This window comes from Myxine glutinosa, unplaced genomic scaffold (assembly GCF_964187855.1).
Source record: "Myxine glutinosa unplaced genomic scaffold, kmMyxGlut1.1 SCAFFOLD_2427, whole genome shotgun sequence".
NCBI classification, from domain to species: Eukaryota; Metazoa; Chordata; class Myxini; order Myxiniformes; family Myxinidae; genus Myxine; species Myxine glutinosa.
In genome coordinates this window covers 7,403-32,063 of record NW_027618521.1, presented here as the reverse complement: position 1 = coordinate 32,063, position 24,661 = coordinate 7,403, and the positions used below count along the sequence as shown (strand labels likewise).

General features: G+C 45.7%; 1 protein-coding gene across 5 annotated transcripts; it reads right to left on the bottom strand.

Annotated features, from left to right (window-relative positions):
- Window positions 1-1,658: 1,658 nt before the first annotated feature.
- LOC137434976 (bactericidal permeability-increasing protein-like) lies at window positions 1,659-23,099 on the bottom strand. 5 transcript variants are annotated; one of them, XM_068128257.2, is made up of 9 exons: window positions 22,841-22,979; window positions 18,364-20,153; window positions 17,374-17,473; window positions 17,147-17,245; window positions 16,104-16,229; window positions 6,352-6,507; window positions 4,502-4,565; window positions 4,313-4,376; window positions 1,659-3,590 (listed from the first exon to the last, which is right to left on the bottom strand). In XM_068128257.2, exons 2-9 carry the CDS (start codon window positions 18,419-18,421, stop codon window positions 3,583-3,585), a joined length of 675 nt encoding a protein of 224 aa, XP_067984358.2. In that variant the 5' UTR covers window positions 18,422-20,153; window positions 22,841-22,979; the 3' UTR covers window positions 1,659-3,582. The 5 variants fall into 5 exon arrangements, with proteins under 5 accessions (XP_067984358.2, XP_067984357.2, XP_078625539.1 ...); XM_068128256.2 differs by lacking the exon at window positions 18,364-20,153 and having other exon boundaries at window positions 22,841-23,058; XM_078769413.1 differs by having other exon boundaries at window positions 17,374-20,153.
- Window positions 23,100-24,661: the final 1,562 nt, after the last annotated feature.

The following is a 24,661-nucleotide window of genomic DNA, read 5'->3' as shown; positions in this document are numbered from 1 at the left end:
TCAGGTCAATTGGATGAAAATTGATGATTTTAGGTGACGCTGACCCTTTAACCATTTGACCTTTTGACAAGATTATTAATTTGTCTTCTTCATATCATAATAAAGCTTTGTTGAAAATTTGATGACAAAACTCAAATGGTAAATTGAAATTTCAGGTCAATTGGATGAAAATTGATGATTTTATGTGACGCTGACCTTTGACCTATTGACAAAATTATTAATTTGCCTTCTCTGTGTTATCATAATAAAGCTTTGGTGAAAATTTTGATGACAATAGCTCGAATAGCAAAAAAACGTTATGGCCCGGACAGACACAGACACACACAGACACACAGAAGTGAGTGCAAAACCCTGTCTCCTGCTGCACAGGGGATGGGCTAATAATTATTCTTTTATCGTGTGTGGCAAGTGGCTGCAGGTAGCATCATTTGCTGGGGGTGCAGTGGTGCCACTGACGCATGTCCCCTGCAGGTAAGGGCAGGACTTTGTAATTTGTTCAGGGTGTTGGAGATAGGGATGGTGCACACACATTTATGAATCAGCCTGCCTAAAAAACACCAGGATGACAGTTTGTAGCTGGGCCAGGATTCAAACCCAGGCTAGACAGCTCACAGGTGAGTTTGCATACCTCCAGACTACTTGTCAGCTCCAAATGAAATGATGGTAAGTACTGTGGTGTCAGTAATCGAGTTAAGCAAACCAATCATTTTATTTGACTAAGTGTCCAAAAGATGTGGTACTGGGTAATCAGTGCGTAATGTGTACTGGCATACAACAAATCCAAAAGGAATTTATAAAGGCTCATCCATATTCAGTGGTTTGCCATGTACACCGTTTTGTTTTTTAATACATTAGTACACCCACTCACTACGGGAACGGAAAAGGGGTCATTCCTCTTTGGGGTATGTAGATTACAGTCGATCTATGGTCGGATCTCAAGAACATTTCGTGTTTGTTCATTTACCAAGTTTCTTGTGGAGAGATCCCCAAGTGGCTTAAGCATTCGAGCAAGCACTCCATTCAAAACCGTTAAGGAACGGCTGGCTTGGCAAGCTGCTTGGTAAAGGAGCACAACCCGAGCTTCTCCCTTTGTTTCGTATGAAACAGTAGGAGCGAGTTTCAAAAGTTCGCTACGAAGAATGCCACCGTAGCGGCAGAAAGGGCCATGTGGGTTATATAGAGTAAAGTAGATCTTCGCGCAGTTCTGTAAGTAAACCTTACTTTACGGATGTCGGGATTCCTCCAAATTTCTTAACCACGGTCCCCGAAAAAGGCCAACCCCCGCTTTGCGAGGAAAAATGGCCTCTAAATGTGGTTTAAAAAAAATAGCATTAACAATATGCGATTATCATTAATTTTGTTATTAAAAGCGTCTTTGGAAAAACGCCACGATAAAGCTAATTTAACATTGATATACACCTCAACACGCAGCGCCATTGACGGCAATGGCGGGAAAACCCGCTCGGGGGAGAAAACCCCCTTGGGGAGGGGGGCAAATGAATGCGCTACAACCTTCATTATGTAACCCTTGGTCATCCTGTCAAGTTTGGTTGAGATTGGATAAGTAACGACGGAATGTATTGGCGTCAAAAATTCATCAGACAGACGGACAGACAGACACGAAATGGCGTATTTTAGTATGTGATGATATAATAATTAAAATTAAAATAATAATCTTTACTGTCTCATATCCAGGGAAATTCCTCTATAGTGACATAGTAAATTCAAAACATCATCGTAGAAACATAAAACATCAAGAGGAATAAGAAAACAGAGTAAAAAATATGGAAGATGGACTAAACAGGAAAATGGGCAATAATTCCAATTTACCACTGGAATTGCACATGGAACATTTGTATCTAAAAACATGCTTTATGGATTTATGGAAAAAATTATGAAAAAATGCTTTAAATGACTTTTTGAAAAATGCTCTTTTTAATAAGTGTAGAATGAAGGGGTCTCCCTGATGGCAATTTTTCAAAAAAACATCATCGGTACATACACTCATCGACTTCCTTTTCAATGCTCTCCAATATAGAGACTCCATACAGGTTGAAGGTCCACCCACTTTAAATATTAGTATATTGACCTTTCTCAGTCTTGACTTACTCTGCACATTTAGTAGGCAACTAGACCAATAAACCAAATTAAATGACAAAACACTGATCAGCAAGGAATCGGTCAACATCCGCAACATGCATGACCGAACGCCAAACGAATTCAACTTCCTGAGAAGATAAAATCTTTGCTTTGATTTCGTGTACACAGCATCAGTATTTTCATCAAAATAATTTGCTTGTTATAAATAATATTACCTGGGTATTTATATTTGTTAACAATTTCCACTTTTCACCATTTGTGGCTATAGGTTCAAGGAAGCAGCATTTACCATTTTTTTAAAATTTGGTATGACTCGGCAGTGGTTTGAACTATGGTCCGCCCAGACTCGGAGCAGAAGCTCTAATCATTACACCCCGACTCCCGCAACACGGGTCCAACCCTTGCAACATGGGCCCGAACTTGTGGCGTTCTTTGGGATTTTAACCTCCCAAAACGTTCTTTGGCATCTGTTTTTGTCCCAGCTGTGGAACCAACTTCCACATTCACTTCAATCTCATTCTTCCCTTCAGGTCTTCAAGACAGATGTTCACCACCATCTCAGATTGTCCCCAATCCAAAACCATGATCTTTTCTACCCTCGTTATCTATCCCGTCCACTCCATCCCAATCTCTCCTCCTTCCAAATTTTCAGTTTTTCCTCCTGAGAGATTTCCCATGCATCCTCTCCTGCCCCCCACCCCCATTTCTCCCCACACCCATTGTTTGTCCAATTCTGCCTCTATCTTGGCCTTCAACTCTGCTGTTGGTGTTTCCCCCCTCTCAACTGCTCCTCTTCTCCTGTTGTGTCCTGATCCATTAAGTGTACTAATACTGCACTAGCTCTTCCATGAGCCTCGGTTATGTATAGAAAAAAAGAAAGAAAAGAGTGGTTAAAAATGAGCTACTGAAGCTATTTATGGTGAGACTTTGTGTTTTGAAAATGCTTGTAAGTGAGTGTACTTTACTTTGAGTGACTGCGTTCAGATGTGTACTTGGCTCTGACAGTTTGCCAATGTGGGCATATCAGCAGCCACAGGGTATATAGAAAGGGAGTGTCCCCCATGATATGACATTTGTCATGATTTATGTGGATTGGAAAGTAAATTGGCGGATGTACGCTCTTGCAATGCATTTCATATTTGTATTTTATCCCGTATTTAAATATTGTGGGAGGTTATTTCAACAGCAATATGTTGGCTTTTCATAAGGATGTAAGACAAGGTAATTTTTAATATCAGTGGCACATCAAGGTCTAAAATATACGGGCCATGGTACATGCCCCAAGCACAATAATCACAATGAGGAAAAACAACACTAGTATCTTCTGTGAACAATGAGGTTTCAGGAATAATATCACAAAATGTCATAATGTTAAATCCCCAGTGCTGTGTGTGGGACAGATTGACCTTGCAGATGAGGTCAACTGCTTTTGCCAAAAGTATCTCTGGATCTCTTGTCAGCGAGTAGTCAACCATAACAAACTCACCAATCTTGCAAAAGAAAAACAACACCCAAGAACCACAAGCATGAGAGTGTGCAAAGGAAATGTAAACCCACCCCCCCCCCCCACCGCCCCAAAAAAAGTTGCCATGGATACATCAAATTGTCCATTTTATCAACATTGAAATTGACGATCTTAATCAAAGCTCAGGTCAATCGGATTAAAATTGATGATTTTTCAGATGAAAATTGATGATTTTAGAAGTTTGACTTTGAGTTGACCTTTGACCTTTTAACCTCAAATATAGTTGCTTCCCCAATTCAGTGATGTAATATGTAATTGCTGTTTAATCTCCAAGTTAATAGGATGAAAATTGACAATTTTCCAGATGAAGATTGATGATTTTTGAAGTTTGACCTTGAGTCGACCTTTGACCTTTTTACCTCAAAAATAGTTAGTTTTCCAATTCAGTGATGCACTGTGTAATTGCTGTTTAATCTCCAAGTTAATAGGATGAAAATTGACGATTTTTCAGATCAAAATGGATGATGTTGGAAGTTTGACCTTGAGTTGACATTTTGACCTTTAAAATAGTTGGTTTCCCAATGTGTTTGAAAATGTTTTGAAAATGAAATGACTCAATATGCAAATGCTGTCTAACTTTCAAGTCAATCAGATGAAAAATGACAATTTTAGAAATTTGACCTCAAAAGACAGGCACAAGACCAACCAACTTGAAAAAGCTTTGATTTTTCAAAGAGCAAGCCTCACCTGCAAGGGTTTGCAAAATTCCTTCAAGTCCTTTGTCAACAGAATTGATGACCTCGGGGCAAATCTGAAAGGATAGTTTTACAATCTTTTTAAAAACAACACAAAGAACGTCCGGAGACATATTGAAACACGAAGTTTATACCGACTTGGTTTAAATGTTTCTCTCAAAAATATATACACAACACATACCTGTCTTTTCAGGTTGTCCCTTATCTCGTGCCCAATGGTACTTCGGAATAGATTGTAAAACCAGCTATGATACAAAAAACAACAAGAAGGAGCAATCAGAGATTGAAGGCCCTCGCCAGGATGTGTTTTTAGTGGGTTTTTTTTAGGCTTTCGTGTTAAAGCAAATATGGCGGCAAAACCACGTGACCGTTGACGTCATCATTTTAAAAAATTCTTCACCAATTTATCCCTCGATGACGCTCAAGAAATTTCATCTTGGTCGGATGAAGTTTTGTACTTGTCGAATTATGACGTCATAATGGAGGCACCTCGGACATTATCATTAACACATGTTATTCCCCATGGAGAGTTCTTTACAATGAGCCATGTTTCAATTTTTTCTATGTAGTACTTTTAGAGATATAGAGGTGCAACGTTTTTCGGTTTCTTCTGAGATGGCGCCAGTACCACGTGACCTATGATGTCATAATTATCATTAAAAAAATTATACAGGAGGAGGTGCACCAATGGTGCAAATTTCCTGTCAACCAGACCAATCAGAAAATCAATCAGAAGTCAATCAGAAAATTGGTTCACAGGTTATCAAGTGACCACTATATTCGTCATGTGTGTGCGTCTGTCTGTGTGTGTGTCTGTGTGTCTGTCTTTCCGCAGCATAACTACCCGATGATATCATCCGATCTTGATGAAACTTGGGTGGGAGGTTGATATCATGATCTAGTTGTGTCCTGCCTAGAGTGGGCATATTGCGCCCATTGTGGGCGGAGCCACGCCCAAAAAGATGTCTTTTTAGGGGGTAATCGAGTTCAAGCTACATCTTCTCCGAGGGAGTTGGTGGAATCTGACAGGGGTTTCAGTATTTGGTTAGGCCAATGTAATGTGTCTAGCCCCACGGAGCTCGATTTTTCATTTTTCATTGTTTTTTTCATTTTTTTTTTTTTTTTCATTTCATTTTTCACCGAATTTTCGGTATTGTGTAGCTAGCTAACCTCATAACTGAATATACATTATTTTCTATCTCATTTCAAGGTCAGTAACCTTCATTTTGACATTTCCGGGCCTGGCCTGTCCAGGCCTGTTTCAGTTATAGTCCGTCCTTTGTCATTGAATACCGCTCGCTCGTGAACCATCGTCGTCTCCTGACTTGTCATATTTATTCTGTGCGGACAAACAGACAGACATACAAACAAACAGACAAACAGACTCAAATGCAAAACCCTCTCCTCTGGCGAGGGTAAATAAAAATGTACCTTTGGAATGCAAATTATGTTGGTGGGTTAGGGATACCTTTTCTTGCTTGCTGTCTTCGTGTTTGCATACAAATTGCATTCTGTAGTCTGTTGAACTTTTCACGTATCCAGACAATGTTACAATTGTCACTCTGTGCACTTGGTTGAGTTCCATCAGTCATGGTGCTGCCTCTTTCTCGTCATGGCAGATACGTTATCGGGCTGCACCAATTCTTGTAGAACATTTTGTGGATGGTGAGGAGTTTCATTGTTTTGATATCTAACTTGTTGATTTCCGTTTATGGCCAGTTTATTATTCCGCAGATGTACTGGAATACTGGTATTGCTCAAACCCCATCCAAGTCATCCCAGATTTAAAAAATGGTATTTGCTACTTCCTTGGTTAACGCTCAGAATTTGAAGAACAAGAAGAAGCATTTCAAAAGGATAGAGCATGGACAAACATCCATATATTGGCAACACGAGTGCAGCCTTCATGGGCCTCATGGCCTCCTCCTGCATTGAAGTTCCTTGTAGGGGAACTCACATCATCATCATCATCATCAACCCCATTGTACCATGGTTCAGTCTGTCATGTGAAGTGCAATGCAAACAACTGACCTAGCTCCTCCGTGTAGTTTCACATGGACGTCTCCCACGGTTGCCGAGCAGTCCACGGTTTGAACAGTGGGCCGGCCACCGACATCTTTCGTAAAACGTAACACAGTGGTTAGGCCGAGCCCATCCACTGACAGATTGAAAGAGCCACAGCCACTTCTAAAGAGATGAGAAAATAAAGCAACAGATGGGATGAAATAATAATCGGTGCACACGTCTCCGGTAATTTAACGGAACTCTCACCATGTAAGTGAATATTTAAAAACCATTATCGTACCTGGAATCCACTTTCCCTTTCCTCCCCTCACAAAAACTGTGTCTTTGCTTGTAACATATTTTAGCACGCGGTACTACGCGCGTGACTTGCTACCAAGGAGGAAGCGGACAACGCGGTAAGTTTATAGTTCTTTATTCCAAAGAGGTCACTGTAGCACTGGCGCGCTCCGGGCTGCGTGCCCGGTGTATATCCTGAGGCCACGCCTACCCCTCGGGCGTGGCCGCCGCCCACTTGGTGCGCGGAATGATGTCGCCACGCCAGTGGCCTTTCGTGTCCGCCACACGCGCCACCCCAGAATTCCCGCGCACCTGGAGGGCCAGTTTGCGGGGCAAACGGATGACCCGGCCGAAGCGCCCTCTGGCGACCGGCGGCGTCCGGGGTGCAGGGATGCCAGGTGGGATGCCCCCGGCTGTACCCGGGATGGGTGCCGGACCGGGGGGCGGCGTGCCTGCGGGGCTGGGCGGTGCTGGGGGTCCGCCCGCAGGGGGGCGGCCCCGACACGGGGGCCGAGCCACCGGCGGTGGGTGGTCCACGTCGAGGTGGGCCGGCTTGAGGCGGTCTATGGAGACCCGGTCAGGAGTGCCGCCGATGTCCAGGGTGAAATGTTTCACCCCGGTCTCCAGCACGCGGAAAGGCCCATCGTACGGGGGGCGCAGTGGTGTCCGGTGGGCGTCGTGCCGGACGAAGACGTACTCCGCGGTGCGAAGCTCCGGGGCGACGTGTGTAGGAGGGTACCCGTGGTGCGCCGTCGGCACCGGGGCGAACCTCCGGGCAGTCTCCTGCAGCGCAGAACGCTCCTGCGCCGCGGACCAAGGTGCCGTGGGGTCGGGGAGGAACTCGCCCGGCACCCGCAGCGGTTGTCCAAAGACCAACTCCACCGCGGATGCGCGCAGGTCCTCCTTGGGCGCTGTCCGGAGGCCCAGCAGGACCTAGGGGAGCCTGTCGACCCAGCCGCCGTCGCGGAGGGTGGCCCGGAGCGCGGCCTTCAACGAGCGGTGGAATCGCTCGCACAGGCCGTTGGCCTGGGGGTGGTAGGCCGTGGTTCGGTGCAGCTGGACCCGAGCCCCCGCGCGACCGCGGCCCAGAGCTCCGAGGTGAACTGGGGGCCGCGGTTGGACGAGATGTCTGAGGGGGCGCCGAACCGGGTGACCCAGGTGGCGATGAACGCCTGCGCGACGTCTGCCGCCGTCGTCGCCGCCAAAGGCACGGCCTCCGGCCACCGGGTGGTGCGGTCCACCATGGTGAGGACATGGGTGAAACCCCGCGAGGGGGGCAGAGGTCCCACCAGGTCCACGTGAACGTGGTCGAACTGACGTTCCGGCACCGTAAACGGGGCCAAGGGGGCCTGGGTGTGTCGGTGCACCTTTGCGCGCTGGCATGCGAGACACGTCCTGGTCCAGCCGCGGACGGCCTTCCGGAGGCCATGCCAGACAAACTTGTCGGCGGCCAACCGCTGGGAGGCCCTCGTGCACGGGTGGGACAGGCCGTGGATGGCGTCAAAAACCTGGCGCTGCCAGCCCGCGGGCACGATGGGGCGAGGCCGCCTGAGGGAGACGTCGCAAACAAGGGCCGTGCCCGCGCCGTCGAAGGGCACCTCGGTGACGCAGAGGCCCGTGACGGCGGTCCGCAGGGCCTGGACCCCGGGGTCGGCGGCCTGGTCCGCTGCCATCCGGGCATAGTCGATGCCAAAGTGGACTGCGTGGGCGACGGCCCGGGAAAGGCAATCGGCCACCGGGTTGTCCTTTCCCGCGACGTGCCGGATGTCCGTCGTGTACTCGGACACGGTCGCGAGGTGACGCTGTTGCCGGGCCGACCACGGCTCGGCGACCTTGCCCATCGCGAAAACCAGCGGCTTGTGGTCGACGAAGGCCGTGAACGCACGGCCCTCGAGCAGATGGTGGAAGTGCCTGACCGCCAGGTGAAGCCCAAGCAACTCGCGGTCGAAGGTGCTGTAACGGCGTTCGGGCGGGCGAAGCTGCCGGCTGAAGAACGCCAGCGGTTGCCAAGCTCCATGCACCCATTGCTCGTACACCGCGCCCACCGCGTAGTCCGAGGCGTCGGAGGTGAGGGCGATCAGTGCATCGAGCGCCGGGTGTGCGAGCATGGTGGCGTTGGCCAAGGCGAGCTTCGCGCCCGAGAACGCCGCGTCCATCTGCTCGGTCCAGATAACGTCACCGTTGCCCGGCTTCCCTCGAAGGGCCTCGTGTAAGGGGCGCAGAAGCTGGGCGATGCGGGGCAGGAACCGATGGTAAAAGTTTACCATGCCCAGGAACTCCTGGAGCCCCTTGATCGTGCGGGGGCGCGGAAACCCCTTCACCGCCTCCACCTTGGCCGGTAGGGGGACGGCCCCATGCCTGGTGACGCGGTGCCCCAAAAAGTCGATTTCAGCAACACGGAACCGGCACTTGGCGGGGTTCACGATCAGGCCGTGCTGGCCCAGACGTTCGAAGAGCGTGCGGAGATGGTGTAGGTGCTCTTCGCGGGACGCGCTGGCGACGAGGATGTCGTCCAGGTAGACGTACAAAAAATCCAAGCCGCGCAAGACGCTGTCCATGAGGCGCTGGAACGCCTGAGCCGCATTTTTCAAACCCAAGGGCATCCGAAGAAATTCGAAAAGCCCGAATGGCGTGATGACAGCCGTCTTCGGGATGTCCTCCGGCCTGACAGGGACCTGATGGTAGCCGCGCACGAGGTCCACCTTTGAAAAGAAGGACATATTCGCCAAGCGGGCGGAAAAGTCCTGAATGTGGGGGACGGGGTAGCGGTCGGGGGTGGTGGCGTCATTGAGGCGCCTGTAGTTCCCGCACGGTCGCCATCCCCCTCCGGGCTTGGGCACGATGTGGAGCGGGGACGCCCACGCGCTCTCGGAGCGCCGCACGATGCCGAGCCGCTCCAGCGTAGCGAACTCCGCTTTAGCTACGGCGAGCTTCGTCGGCTCGAGGTGGCGTGCCCGGGCGTAGACCAGTGGCCCGACAGTGGGGATGTGGTGTTCCACCCCGTGCTTGACGGTCCCCGCCGAGAAGGTCGGCCGCGTGAGGGCCGGGAAACCCGTGAGGAGGCGGGCGAATTCGTCCGCTGCCGGAAGCGTACAGATGAACCTGGCCGGAACGGAACCGCTCAGCAAGCCGCTCGGCGAGCCGCTCGATGTGAGCTGCTCTATGAGCTGCTCAACGAGCCGGGCAGCGCACACGAGAGCGAGCTGAACGTCTCTGCCTGGACAAGCCTTCTGCGCTTTACATCGACCAGTAGTCCATTAGCACATAAGAAGTCCGCGCCGAGCAGTGCCATGGGCACATCGGCCAAAACGAACGACCAATGGAAAACCTGACCTCCGAACCGCAGGGAGAGACAGCGTTTTCCGTACGTGCGTATAGACGTACCATTGGCCACAAGCAGCGCGGGACCTCGGCCCGCGTTGTGCTTGTCGGACGTACCGGCAGGAACGACACTCACCTGCGCTCCCGTATCGCACAGGTAACGGCGCCCGGACAAGGTGTCCGTTATGTACAGCAGGCTGTTGGAATTGCCGACGCTCACCGTTGCCCGACCTGCCGAATGAGCACGGCGGGCGACACTGCCGAGCCTCGTGGCCGAACTTGGTGTGGAAGGAACACCAGGCGGGCAGCTGCGGCGTCGGAGGCTGCGGTTTTCTTCGCGGAGGCGGCGGTGGTGGTGGTGGTGGGCGGGGCGTGACGGCGGACACGAGGTGCGGTGCATCGGGGAAAGCTTCGGGAGCCTCGGGAGCCTCGGGAGCAGCAACCGCGCCAAGACTCGCCTGCGTGTCCAAAGCCGCGTAGTATTTGTCGGCCTCAGCAGCGAGCGCACGGGGTTCCGTTAACGCGGAACCAGCCAAAGCGAGGCGGACTCGTGCTGGCAGCTGGCGTCGAAACAACGCCCGGAATAGAGCGTTCGGGGTTTCGTCGCCCATGAGCGCCAGCATATGGTCCATACGGACCGACGGTCGCGTGTCCCCGATCTCGGGGAGGTCCAAGAGGCGATCGGCCCGTGCGTCCACCGTAAGGCCGAACGTGGCGAGGAGGAGACGCTTGACCGCCTCGTACTTGCCGTCAGCAGGTGGATTCCTTAGGACCGATATGACGCGGGTGGCCGTGCTGGGCCCGAGGGAGGCGACCACGTGGCAGTACATGGTCTTGTCCACCGTGATGCCTCGAAGTCGGAACTGGGCTTCCGCCTGCAGGAACCAAACTTCGGCTTGTGATTCCCAGAATTCGGGGAGCTTGATGGAGACCACGTTGGTAGCCATTGTTGCGGTGGTTTCGGGGAGTCAGTGACGGCTGACTCGAATGTCGGAGGTCACCAATTTAGCACGCGGTACTACACGCGTGACTTGCTACCAAGGAGGAAGCGGACAACGCGGTAAGTTTATAGTTCTTTATTCCAAAGAGGTCACTGTAGCACTGGCGCGCTCCGGGCTGCGCACCCGGTGTATATCCTGAGGCCACGCCTACCCCTTGGGCGTGGCCGCCGCCCACTTGGTGCGCGGTATTGATGTCACCACGCCAGTGGGCTTTCGTGTCCGCCACAATATCCAATTTGGTTTGTGGTAATGTCGTGGATTTCCTAATCCCTTCGCCCAGGAATAAGCACCTTCTCAACTCGGACACTGTACAAGAGGTTTATTAAGGCATAAGGATAACATGCATGGGAGATATGGGCGCTTAAGCAAGTAGCACCATTTCGGTTCTCACAGAGCCAGCACCAACATCATCTCAAAGAATCACAACTTGTAATCCGCTTCATATACTTTCTTCAAAGGACACGGAACTCAAAACATTTCCCCAGTTTCACAGATTGTAGCAAGGAGAAAGACCCGGCAGGCTGGGAGCTCATAAGGAAAGAATGTTAACGCACGGTCGAACAAGGATTTTGTCAACAGCTTCTCAAAACCAGACAGTCAGATGCTAGTGAGCCAAATGGGTCATACTGCCCCACCCCCCCCCCCCAACCCCTCACTAGCTTGAGATTCGAATGAAATCCCTTACAGTAATGGGTAATGAATCTACTGTGGTTTTGAAAACAAAGTTTTCCTCAGGATCTGCAGTATTTGGATCACCTACTGGTAATCTACTCAACATATCTGCATTGGCATTTTACTCAGAGGTACAGTACTCTATCTGGTAAGTCTACCATAACAACAACAATGCCCAGTGTTTAAGTCTCGCTGCATCAAGTGGTGCAATTCCTGCTTTTGGTCCTAATATACAAGTATGTATAGGTAATCCATTACCAGCCTCAAATTCCACCCATACAAATACAAATGGAATTTCTTTATGCCATACACAATTGCCAACCACTCCTTCTCAATCTGCGCATAATTTTTCTCCGGAGCACGGAGGGTTCTCGAGGTATATGCTATTGGTCTTTCTGATCCATCTTCGAGTTTGTGACTTAATATCATTCCCAATCCCTGGGGACTAGCATCCACACTTAACACGAGTGTTAACAAAATAAATACATATTTGATGTTTGATACATTTAGGCATCATTTTCTTTCTTTAGGATGAATTCAAGAAAGAAGTTGTATTTGATTGATTCTGTTGAACCGGAAATAATGGACACAAAATTGCCATCCCACTGACAGGTTTTAGGCATTTCCTGTTCTTGCATTTGGAGAAGAAACAAAGCACCCGGGATGCCAGTCGCAAAACAATACAGGCCATGAAGGCGTTATGGGATAAAGCCAGCATCCCAACGCGAACTGACCAGCATTGCATTAAGATGTTGGCAGTGGTCTTCGAGGAGTGAAAAACATCAAAACAGGAGCAGTGCATCCCACAAGCACAAAGAACAGGAGTTTCAAAAGTGCTTGGAAGATCTCTTTGGTCTTGCTCATGCAGATGCACTGGTCCTGATGAAGAATCCTGAGGACTGGAATTTCCTTGTGGCCCAGCGACATTAGGGTAGGCCAGGCTGCATAGGCTCTGTGGACATGGTAGAGTCCCGAAAGGACAAAATATCTCTGAAGAGGTCAGAGAAGGCTGCCAGATGATGGAAGATGGTGCAGGAGGAGCAAGAAGCCTCAACCAGCCAAGCCGTGCTGGTAGCATCTTCATCGTCAAGTGCAGGAGAAGAGACAGATGGTGACGGGGAGAAGGAAAGTGCAGTTGGGGTGCTGCTGCTGTGTCTGCTCCAAATAGAGCTAGGATGAATATCATGGCACCTAAACTTGCTGCTGCCCTCGACCGGACGCAGATCTCCTCCAGAGATGTGACCAAAGTTGTTACCGAGGCCGCTGCAAGTCTTGGCCATGATGTTACTGACTTAAACATCAATCGTAACTCCATCCACAGATGTGGATTATACACTCCATCCACAGATGCTCGCCATCGTTTGGCTCACTTGGAAGGTTTGAAGGAGGAGTTCTCCAACGACGTCCTCCTTACCATTCATTGTGATGGTAAGCTCATGGAGGACCTGACATCCCAAAAACATGTTGATCGCTTGCCTGTCCTTGTGTCTGGCCTCGGAGTTGAGCAACTCTTGGGTGTTCCAAAGCTGCCATCCGGAACTGGAGAGGCGCAGGCAGCAGCCGTCGTCAAGTGTCTCGAAGACTGGAAGATTGCCGACTGTGTTCAGGCATTATGATTCGATACCACAGCTTCAAACACAGGTCTGCTGCTGTGCATCCCACTGATGCTAATGAGACTGATGCCAACGATGGAACTGATGCTGAGAAATAAAATCTGACCTTCTGTACTTTTGCCTCATATTCATCTTTTGATCTCAAATCCAAATTTCTTGAGTATATAGCAATAATAACAAATTTGACTCCACTGTTCCATTACCTATGGAGGGCATTGTATACTTCCACTAAGTAAGTTTGTGAAAGTCCCACACTACAATCTATCCCAAAATTATACCAGATGGATGTATAATCCACAAGCCACTAGAAATTGCTCCTCAACACAAGATGGTTCAACAACTTCAAGTAACCAGAAATTTCCCGAATGCTTGCGATCTTTCCACAAAACTTAAACATCCTTGTCAAACGACAACATTAATACTGGTACTGGTTACCTTTTTACTCAACTAGAGGAACAAACGTCACAGTCATAGAAAATAAAATAAATAATTTTACATGGCAGAACCTGTAATGAGCATGTGTGTGGTTGGGTGACGGTTTCTGGAGTTGGTGTAGTGCAGGCATGATGGGTACAATGGCCTCCTCTGTTGCCAAATTTCCTTGCCAAACACCGCACTGAACCAATATACTTTTGCATCCTTGCCAAACACCGCACTGAACCAATATACTTTTGCATCCTTGCCAAACACCGCACTGAACCAATATACTTTTGCATCCTTGCCAAACACCGCAATGAACCAATATACTTTTACATCCTTGTCAAACACCGCACTGAACCAATATACTTTTGCATCCTGTCAAACACCGCACTGAACCAATAAACATTTACATCCTTGCCAAACACCACACTGAACCAATAAACATTTACATCCTTGCCAAACACCGCACTGAACCAATAAACTTTTACATCCTTGCCAAACACCGCACTGAACCAATATACTTTTACATCCTTGCCAAACACCGCACTGAACCAATATGCTTTTGCATCCTTGCCAAACACCGCACTGAACCAATATACTTTTGCATCCTTGCCAAACACCACAATGAACCAATATACTTTTACATCCTTGTCAAACACCGCACTGAACCAATATACTTTTGCATCCTGTCAAACACCGCACTGAACCAATAAACATTTACATCCTTGCCAAACACCACACTGAACCAATAAACATTTACATCCCTGCCAAACACCGCACTGAACCAATAAACTTTTACATCCTTGCCAAACACCGCACTGAACCAATAAACTTTTATTACCAGCATGTGTTATTTAATACAAAGTAAATATATTTTTCCTGTATTATTTAAATAAAAGGCATAATTTGTGGAGCATGATGAATGTATTTTAACTTTTTAAAATTAATTTATTTTGTTTTGTTTTGTTGATTTTCCGAATTTTTGTAATAATCTCAAAAGATTTTAATTTTTATTTACAGCATGTGCTATTTGACACAAAGTAAATCCTTTTTTTTTTTCTTTTTTCTTTTTTGTATACAGAGTCGAGGCTCGTGAAAGAGCTAACATTTATCAAACAAACAAATCAAACAAACAACAAACAACAAACAAAGTATATAAAAAGGGGAGTGGTCGACAAGATGGGGAGAGAAGGGGAGGAAGCACACAAACACAACATTTGAGAGCAGGGACATCGGGAGATGTGTGGGAGGGAGAGGGCCTGGGGGGAGGCAGGATAGGTATAAAACGGAAGGGCACCAAGGACTTCCAGGAAAGAAGACAAAAGTCACCTCAAAAAAGTGGATTTGGGGTGAAATTAGCAGGGGTAGAAAAGATCAAGGTTTTGGATTGGGGAAGATAAGAGATGGTGGTGAACAGCCGTTTTAAAGACCTGGAGGGAGGAGTGGGATTGAAGAGAGTGAGGGAGTTTGTTCCAGAGGCGGGAGAAAAGAGGAGTGAAGGTGAGCAGAGAGTCTTGATTTTGGCAGTTTAACCATAAGAGGGTTGCAGGCAGATCTTGTGCGACCTGTAGGAATATTTGGGGGACAGAGCCCAGAGAGAGCTGGGGGAGCAAGGCCGGAGAGGAGTCGGTAGAAGACGGAAAGACCACCAACCTGCCTGCGGTGAGTAAGTGAAAGGCCCTCGGAGATAGCGTCATTGCGGGAGATTCCAATGATTCTGAACGCTTTGGTTTCAACAGCGTGAAGACGAGCTAGGTGTGAGGCAGGAGCACCAGCCCAGAGGGGAGAGCAGTATTCCATTGAGCTGCGGATGAAAGCCTTGTATGTGGTGAGGAGCTCAGGTGTGCCAAGGAAGGACTTCGCACGACAGAGGATGCCCAGTCGGCGACTGGCTTTGGAGGCCAGCTTGGAAATGTGGTTTTCCCAAGAAAGATCATGGCAGATAGTGAGACCCAAAAGCTTGAGTGAAAGCATTTTCCTGCATAATTGAAATAAGATACATAATTTGAAATACTTTGATTAATTGATTGAATATTTAATTTTTGTAATGTTATATATTAAACCATTTTTAAGTCGGTGTAGGTTATTTAATACAAATATTTAGATATTTTGAATGTAATTATCGACATTCATATTTTGACCGAAGCATTTAAACCATTTAAATGAATTTATTCTGTTTTGATTGATTCACCAATGCAAATAGATAATTGTTTTCTTTTTCTGTCTGTATAATGTATTTGTTACTATGTGAAATTATTTATATTGTAAACTTGACATTATTAGTCCTTGGACTAGTCATGTAAATTTTTTATTTTTTTATTTTATTCTAATAAAACCGAATTGATTGATTGATTGATTGATTGATACTGCCTAACAGTCACTCGTATAATTTGTAAGAGTGTCCTCGGTACATTAAATGGGATAGGAGTACGAAACACAACTCCTAAATACTCACATGAATAAAGTCTCGTATGACCAATGTCCTTTTATCTTTAAAAATCCATTTGCAACATGAATCGTGAGGCCGGTGCCAACGAGGAGGATGTCCGACTTGGGAAATGAAAGTTCTTGTAAGGAAATACTGTTCAGGGACACAAGAACATGTTAATTAATAGGGTTAAAAATAAGAAAACAAGTTCTACTTGTGAAGGTCTACTTACGTACATCGAGATGGATTTGCGGCATACGCAGCATGCTAATCTACACATTCTGAACTTTCTTAAGGTATTTCTTTTTTCGTAAGGTAGCTGTTACACATGTTTACCTTCTTTAAAAAAAAAAATTCTTGCAAACTTCATTCATTTCCTACGTCATTCTTCTTCGTTAATGGCCACAATTATTACCATGTTATTGTGGGATTGGCTGGGGGAAGCTTGCATTCGCCCAAGTCTTTCACAAACTGGCTGGCCAGGCCTGACGTTGGACTAAGGAATTTGGAATTTGTTCATGGTGCCAAAGCCGAACATGTAGAGTTAATAATAACAATGGGTGCAGGCAAGAGCTCAACTACTCTTCACGAAGGACGCCATGGGATCTTTAATGTCGACTAGCCAATGGCGGCAGACCAGACTCCAGTTTAAGGTCCATCTGAGGGACGGCACACACATTGATGAATCACCCTGTCTTTGAAACACCGGGATGACGGTTTATAGCTGGGTTGGGATTCAAACCCAGGTGGGATGGCTTCGAGCGAGTGTGTGTACCTCTAGGGCCTAGGCCATCCTGTCAGCCCTAATAATAAATACTTCTGAAAGAGTTCAAAAATACTTTGCAGTAAGGGAATCTTTATCAGGTTTAGATGGTACATTTGCCCCTGAGCCTTCTCCTTCTCTGGGTTTCATTCCTGACCCCACTCTAAACTGTAATCCTGACACTTTACAACTTCCTTTTTGTTCAGATGAAAACTGAGCTGCGTGCCCCAGTCTGCTAGCATTTGATGGTGTCTTTCACAAACCAAGCAATTGTGTGCTGGTGCAGTGGCCAAATTCCTTGTCTCACCTACAGCACCTTACAACAGTGTCCACCTCTGCAGACAGAAACTGTCCAGGTAGGTACTCGATGACAAAGTGGTTCACAGAACTGATGATGCTCTGGAAACTGTGTGGTCATGGATAGAGGGATGGACTGTTTCCACTTCCTATCACCATTTTGCTCCAAATAAATCGATTTTTGATAATTTGAGAGAAAAATTCATGACATCCATGTGAAGGAATGCTTGTACTTACTGGTCTATTTCATAGGAGATTGCGCCACCGCTTCCACTCATGGCTGGGATGTGCACAGTCTTCAATATTTGAGAGAGGATGGAAATCCCAGTGTCTTTAGCTGAGCAGTCAATAAAGAAATAAATAAAAGCATTGGTCACAGATTGACAACTAGTATTATTAACACTATTTATCAATTTATAACACAAAGACACATGCAGCCAATTCATTTGATGGTGGCATGGCAGCTCCCTGCACTTACAACCTCAATTCGCAGATCTTCATGGACTGTATCTGTGAGATCAACCTCATCAGATGTTAGGGATCTTTGAATCGACAATGCGAGTTCCATCCGTTGGCTACATGCCCGTTTGTGTGGGCAGCCCAGGGCCTACCAACAACAACAACACGTCTCTCTGCATCTCACCAATCTGGGTATGATGGTTACACCACTGTCCAGACACGGTAATCTCTTCCAGCATTGTGGTCTGTGCCTCAACCGACCTCTGGCCACCCGAACCATCATATTTAGGCTGTGGTCTCTCTGTATGAGTGTCTTCCTCATCACTGATTACTGTTCATCATGCCTGACAAACATTACACTTTCCAAGTATCCTACATGCTCACATCATTATCAGAGGATCACTTCAACCCTATACTTCATGTACCATTAATAACAAACAAACAACAATATCATCATCAGTTATGTTGGTCATCCGGTGGTAATCTATACTCCCATATCTTCCACTCAACATTTCATCGGAAACACAATATTGCTTTATCTGATGACATCGAGGTTTCCCCTGGTCCCATGAAATACACCTGCACTCAATGTGAGAAGCCGGTGAAGTCCAACCAACGAGGTATCTGCTGTGATACATGTAACTTGTGGACTTGCGCCAGGTGTGCCTCCATTGGTCTTGAAGAATATCAACACCTCTAAACCTCCACATACCCCCTGGTTCTGCAGCAGTTGTCTGCTTAGTGAGCTTCCTACACCGTCTGACTCACTCATCTCTGATGATGCCTCTACGCATTCACCCCAGCCTGTGTTTCCGGTAGGAGACATCTCGATGAGTCCAACTGTCTCCCAGGGAAATTCACCGGCCCTTCTCCCAATGCAACATCTGGAATTTAAAAAGATTATGTTTAATGCTACAAATATAGTCAAGAAACTCTTACTTTTCCAACCTGAACTGGAGATGAACAATCTAGATTTAGTCTTTGTTACAGAGACCTGGTTGGATGAAACTGTGTACGATGGGCAGAGGATACTGGAAAATCCTTAAAACAAATTTACCTTAAAAATAATTGCTGGTTGAATTCAAAGACAAAATATGCAAAATACTCTTCACATTTCAAGTCAATCAGATGAAAATTGAAGAAATTTGGCCTATGTTGACCTTTGGTCTCTGTTTACCTTTTGAACTTTAAGCCTCAAATCAATAGGCTTCTTCCTTATGACCAACTCTACCATTTTGTGAAGTTTCGTGATGATTGGGTTAAAATTATGAATTCAAGAATTATGAATACAGTTAAAATTATGAATACGGACAAACAGGCCGACATATATGTGTGTGGGAAAATTGCATGCTCGGTCAGGGTCGCTCAGATAGCACAGATGGCAGAGCACTGGTATGGTTCACCAGAGGACCTGGGTTGGATTCCTGGTCTGGGCATGTAATTTTCCCACATATGTCAATGAATTAATTTGAAAATTGTAATTTCTATAACTGGAAACTGTGAAATTAACATGACAATAATGTCCGTAAATTAAAAAAAGAAAAAGCGTCTGTAAATGAAAATGTATGTATTAACAAACCTGTAAATGCATAGGTAAAAAAACAACCCCCCAAAAAAAGCTCAATCAATATCTAGCATTTAAAAATTGTAATTTCTCTCAACTCTAAACTATGAAATAAACATGACAATATCCGTAAATGAAAAAAGAAAATGTGTAAATAAAAATGTATGTTACAAAAACCATAAACGCAGACATTTAAAAAAAACAAAAAAAAAACACCTCAATCAATACCTAGCATTTGAAAATTGTAATTTCTCCAACTGTAAACTATGAAATAAACTTGACAATATCTAAAAATGAAAAAACTAAAAAGTGTCTACACATGAAAATGTATTGTCGTGTTCCCGGGGTGAACACCCTTGGGGACGGATAGCCGAACGAGCTTTACCCTCCGAGGCGCTCAGTCAACGATGGCGGAAACTTCTTGAAACGCGCTGGGGAAGGCAGCGAAGGTAGGGGGGAGGGGGGGGAAGTAGCGAAGCTCTTACCTTCATGGGCCCCACTGGACGTCTTCAACCCTGTGATAATTAATTCAACCGAAACGGAATTGTAATGTAAAGATACCGGCTTTATTGAAAGAAATGCCGGTAACAAAAGAATGCACGGTAAACTAAAATTCCTAATCGAGGGGTCCTCCATATGGACTCGTATACAACACAAGGGGAACAATAACTGGAAAATAATGCATGTGTTTGTGTACTTAGCTCTGAGCGGCTCTTCAACCCTGTCAGTAAGCAGGCCTTAGCGCGCCGCTCATTCATTCCAGCCGCGCTTGTCCTCGCTGTCTGCTTCACACAGCACCGACGTCTCTCAGCGCATCCAGACGACGCACAGCCACCACCAACGGACCAAGGAAAGGACAATGCGGTCACTCGAACCGATGAAAGCCAGGGACCATGAAGACAAAATGTGCGACTGCATCCGCCTTTCATGGACACCAGGAAGCGAGAGGGTGTGGTGTGCGAATGCCACCGCCAAGAGCGAGCCCCAACTCCAACTGCACACAACGAGGACCCAACACAAGAGAGCACCATATATGTGACCGTTCGGCACCAATGTCCCCATGCAAGAGAGGAAAATGTCACTGTTCGCAATGAAATCCTGAAGCAGAGAGAGAGTATAACTCTGATTGTTCCCTTTCAATGTCCCTGGCGCAAGAGGACAAAATGTTGGGACTCAAGTCTTTTATTCTCAAGGGTCTGACGTCATCCGACGATCTTAAGGCATGCTCCAATCAGCTAACTTACCGAGTCCCTCTCATCGCTCTACAATACTGGACCAATCACCACACCCTCGGGGTGTGGCCTCGTGGGCCTGCCCGCTTGATGTTGAAATGTGGCAGGTGGCGGCACCAGCGTTATTGTTCAATGTCCTGTTCCGGTCACTTTATTTAATGTTTATTTTAGGTGTAGCGTGCATGGCTGGTGTGGTGTGTGTCATAAGGAACAAGGGGAAAAGTATAGAGGGAATTACATACAGGGGATTACCTTTAATCCCTAACTAATTAACATAACCCCACCCCTCGTCATGAGGACAATTATACAATTACGCGACATCCGGCCTAACAGATTCCCTACTTATAGTACATGGGGGTTCTTCTTCTTCATCGCGACATACGGAGCATGGTAATCTATACACTTCTACCTGGACTAAGGTATTTCATTGCCTACCCCCCACAAACGTAACACAGCCCCCCCCCCCCCCTGGAACCGTAGCTCCCGCAAGGTTCAATGCAGGCGCTACCATTCCAGCCTTAACACAAACCAACTCACACTCAATTAGCCTTTGAAATAAATTAGGAGGGGCTGTGGGAAGTGAGCCGTAGCTAACTTACCGAGTCTCCTTACCGTTCTACACCTCTTAAGCAACATTTCAAATATGTACAACCCTTGGAATCCTCGCTCCTAACTCCTGGGCGGGAATAAAATGTCAGCAACACACAAAAACTCTACCGTAACCACAAAACCTTATCAAAAATGCATAATTCAAAACGTTTGTACAAGACCTTGGATCCCTCAAAAGACCACATCTCCTGGTGGATGCCACAATACCCAACGTTACCTGAGGAGCCATCCCAATGTACCCAAATTTCTGCGGGCCCTGTCCTGGTGCTACAGGTGAGTGACATGGCTCGGTGAATTTCGCCCCCATACACTCACACAACTCCCATAACAATCCATACACATTTCAATAATCAGCAAAAACACTTATTTCAACCCCCCTGCAAGACCATGGCATAGATGTCATTACACATGTGTGTGTGATCCTCAACTAGGCAGTGGGGAGGTAATGTACAAGCAAGATGGTGGGGGCGCTTAAGGCTGTGGTGCCCAGAGTCCAAAAACAAGTCGCCCAATTTACGACTTCTTCACCCTCCCCCTTCCTCCCCCCCCCCCCCCCCCCCCGCCACCCCTTCACTTCTTGGCCCCGTGACACTCATGACAGCCAAACAGCTCCTTAGCTGTCATTCCGCCGGGAAGGTCTGCACACTGGGCTCCATCACCTCAGGCTCACGTAGCCTCACGGGTCACCAGGGGTCTCCATACCGCAGGGCACCCAACCAGACCCCTCGCCGACGGGCTCCCAATTTCCAGACAGCACTGGCTGCCAGGGGCAATTACCTCAGGTAAATTACCTCGGGGGGGGCCACAGTTACCGCCCCTCCAGAGCTTGATCCTTACCTGCGGACACACACACACCTTCCCCACCCACAAAATCTACAATAACATTTCCTCCCCCGCTGCCATTCAATTCTCAACCACATATTACAATAAAAGTATGTCATAAGAGATGCCGCCATGGCCTGCTAACATGTGAATTTCCCATATTCACATTACAATCATATTTCAACCATAACTCAGTCTCCATCCTCACGACCACTCAAAAACACAAAACCTCCACACATAAACAAACGCCCACCCACAAGACACTTTGTGGCAAACAAAAACCCATAACTGCGTCCATAATATTTTTTTTTTTAACTTAAATTGATATCTACCATTTGAAACTTTAATTTTCTATAAGTGTAAACTGTGACGTAAAGACCGTAAACTCATCCGTAAAATACATTGACTATCGGAATTCATACAAACACCCTCGTCCAAACCACACTCTCCTTATGTATGTACTTGTGCAAGACAACCTTTTCTCTTTACGTACATAATAAATAGACACGACTCCTCTCTTAATGGCAGATTTTTAGCAGTGAGGACAACAAACGATTGATTATAATACATACAAAAGCCAGTAAAGATAAGTAGACATTTTCTCCAGCAGAATAACCTCCAAATCCAAACAATAAATATAACCGGCTGATTCTTCTTCCCCCTCCTCTTATTCTTCCTCTTCTTCTTCTTCTTTTTATTATTATTATTCAAGGCCGCAATTAATTCCCACAGTTTTTGGTCCAGGTCTTTCACAAAGTGGCTCGTCAGACGTCAGCTCTGCCGTTTGATAAAGTAGTTGTCAAATGAAGTTTGCCGCGGAATATGGCTGCACATGCAGATTAGATGGCCACCACAGGTGAGGCATGCCAATGCAGATCTCAACAAACTTTGTAGGTGTACCAAAAGGTGTGCCATAAAACACGCTGCGTTGAAATCATAAAGTTCAAATCTCCAAAATTGAATGTATAATAATTTATTGGGACATCGAGACCGGAAGGAAGACGTTTAAAGACCTTACCATACTGTAGTCCCGTGATGGTGATTCGAGCTTCAAATGCTGGGTTTGTCGCGGAGTTTGGACGAAGTAGTAGAAGCAGCAGCAACAATAGCAGGAGAAAAGAGAAGAGATGACGAGTCGACTGCAGGTTTGTCATGACGAGTTGAACCAGTCACACCGATTGATGGTGAAGTTGTTCCACAATAACTCCAACTGTGACAAAGAACTGAGTTTTTCATTTAAAGTAAGAAGTAGAAACTTCCTCAAAAGTTTGGTGTGTAATCGCCAAAACACATTCCGACAAAACTACAAAGCATTCCTCCTCCAGATTAAGCGTAGTGTCGTTTTACTCCCTTGATTTTTATCATTGATCAACTCGTCCCAAACTTTTCATCATTGATCAAATCGTAGAAAACTTTTTATCATTGATCAACTCGTACCAAACTTTTTATCATTGATCAACTCGTACCAAACTTTTTATCATTGATCAACTCGTACCAAACTTTTTATCATTGATCAAATCGTACCAAACTTTTTATCATTGATCAACTCGTCCCAAACTTTTCATCATTGATCAACTCGTACCAAACTTTTTATCATTGATCAACTCGTACCAAACTTTTTATCATTGATCAAATCGTACCAAACTTTTTATCATTGATCAACTCGTCCCAAACTTTTTATCATTGATCAACTCGTACCAAACTTTTTATCATTGATCAAATCGTACCAAACTTTTTATCATTGATCAACTCGTACCAAACTTTTTATCATTGATCAACTCGTACCAAACTTTTTATCATTGATCAACTCGTACCAAACTTTTTATCATTGATCAACTCATACCAAACTTTTTATCATTGATCAACTCGTACCAAACTTTTTATCATTGATCAACTCGTACCAAACTTTTTATCATTGATCAAATCGTACCAAACTTTTTATCATTGATCAAATCGTACTCATTGATCAACTCGTACCAAACTTTTTATCATTGATCAAATCGTACCAAACTTTTTATCATTGATCAACTCGTACCAAACTTTTTATCATTGATCAACTCGTACCAAACTTTTTATCATTGATCAACTCGTACCAAACTTTTTATCATTGATCAACTCGTACCAAACTTTTTATCATTGATCAACTCGTACCAAACTTTTTATCATTGATCAACTCGAACCAAACTTTTTATCATTGATCAACTCGTACCAAACTTATCATTGATCAACTCGTACCAAACTTTTTATCATTGATCAAATCGTACCAAACTTTTTATCATTGATCAACTCGTACCAAACTTTTTATCATTGATCAACTCGTACCAAACTTTTTATCATTGATCAACTCGTAGAAAACTTTTTATCATTGATCAACTCGTACCAAACTTTTTATCATTGATCAACTCGTAGAAAACTTTTTATCATTGATCAACTCATACCAAACTTTTTATCATTGATCAACTCGTACCAAACTTTTTATCATTGATCAACTCGTACCAAACTTTTTATCATTGATCAAATCGTACCAAACTTTTTATCATTGATCAAATCGTACCAAACTTTTTATCATAGATCAACTCGTACCAAACTTTTTATCATTGATCAACTCGTACCAAACTTTTTATCATTGATCAACTCGTACCAAACTTTTTATCATTGATCAAATCGTACCAAACTTTTTATCATTGATCAACTCGTACCAAACTTTTTATCATTGATCAACTCGTACCAAACTTTTTATCATTGATCAAATCGTACCAAACTTTTTATCATTGATCAACTCGTACCAAACTTTTTATCATAGATCAACTCGTACCAAACTTTTTATCATTGATCAACT

Coding starts and splice junctions, on each gene's coding strand:
- LOC137434976 (XM_068128256.2), bottom strand. CDS start 22,976: ATGACAAACCTGCAGTCGACTCGTCATCTCTTCTCTTTTCTCCTGCTA. Junction 17,474..22,840: donor CATCACGGGACTACAGTATG/GTAAGGTCTTTA, acceptor TTGACTGCTCAG/CTAAAGACACTGGGATTTCC. Junction 4,566..6,351: donor AAACTACACGGAGGAGCTAG/GTCAGTTGTTTG, acceptor TTTGTATCATAG/CTGGTTTTACAATCTATTCC.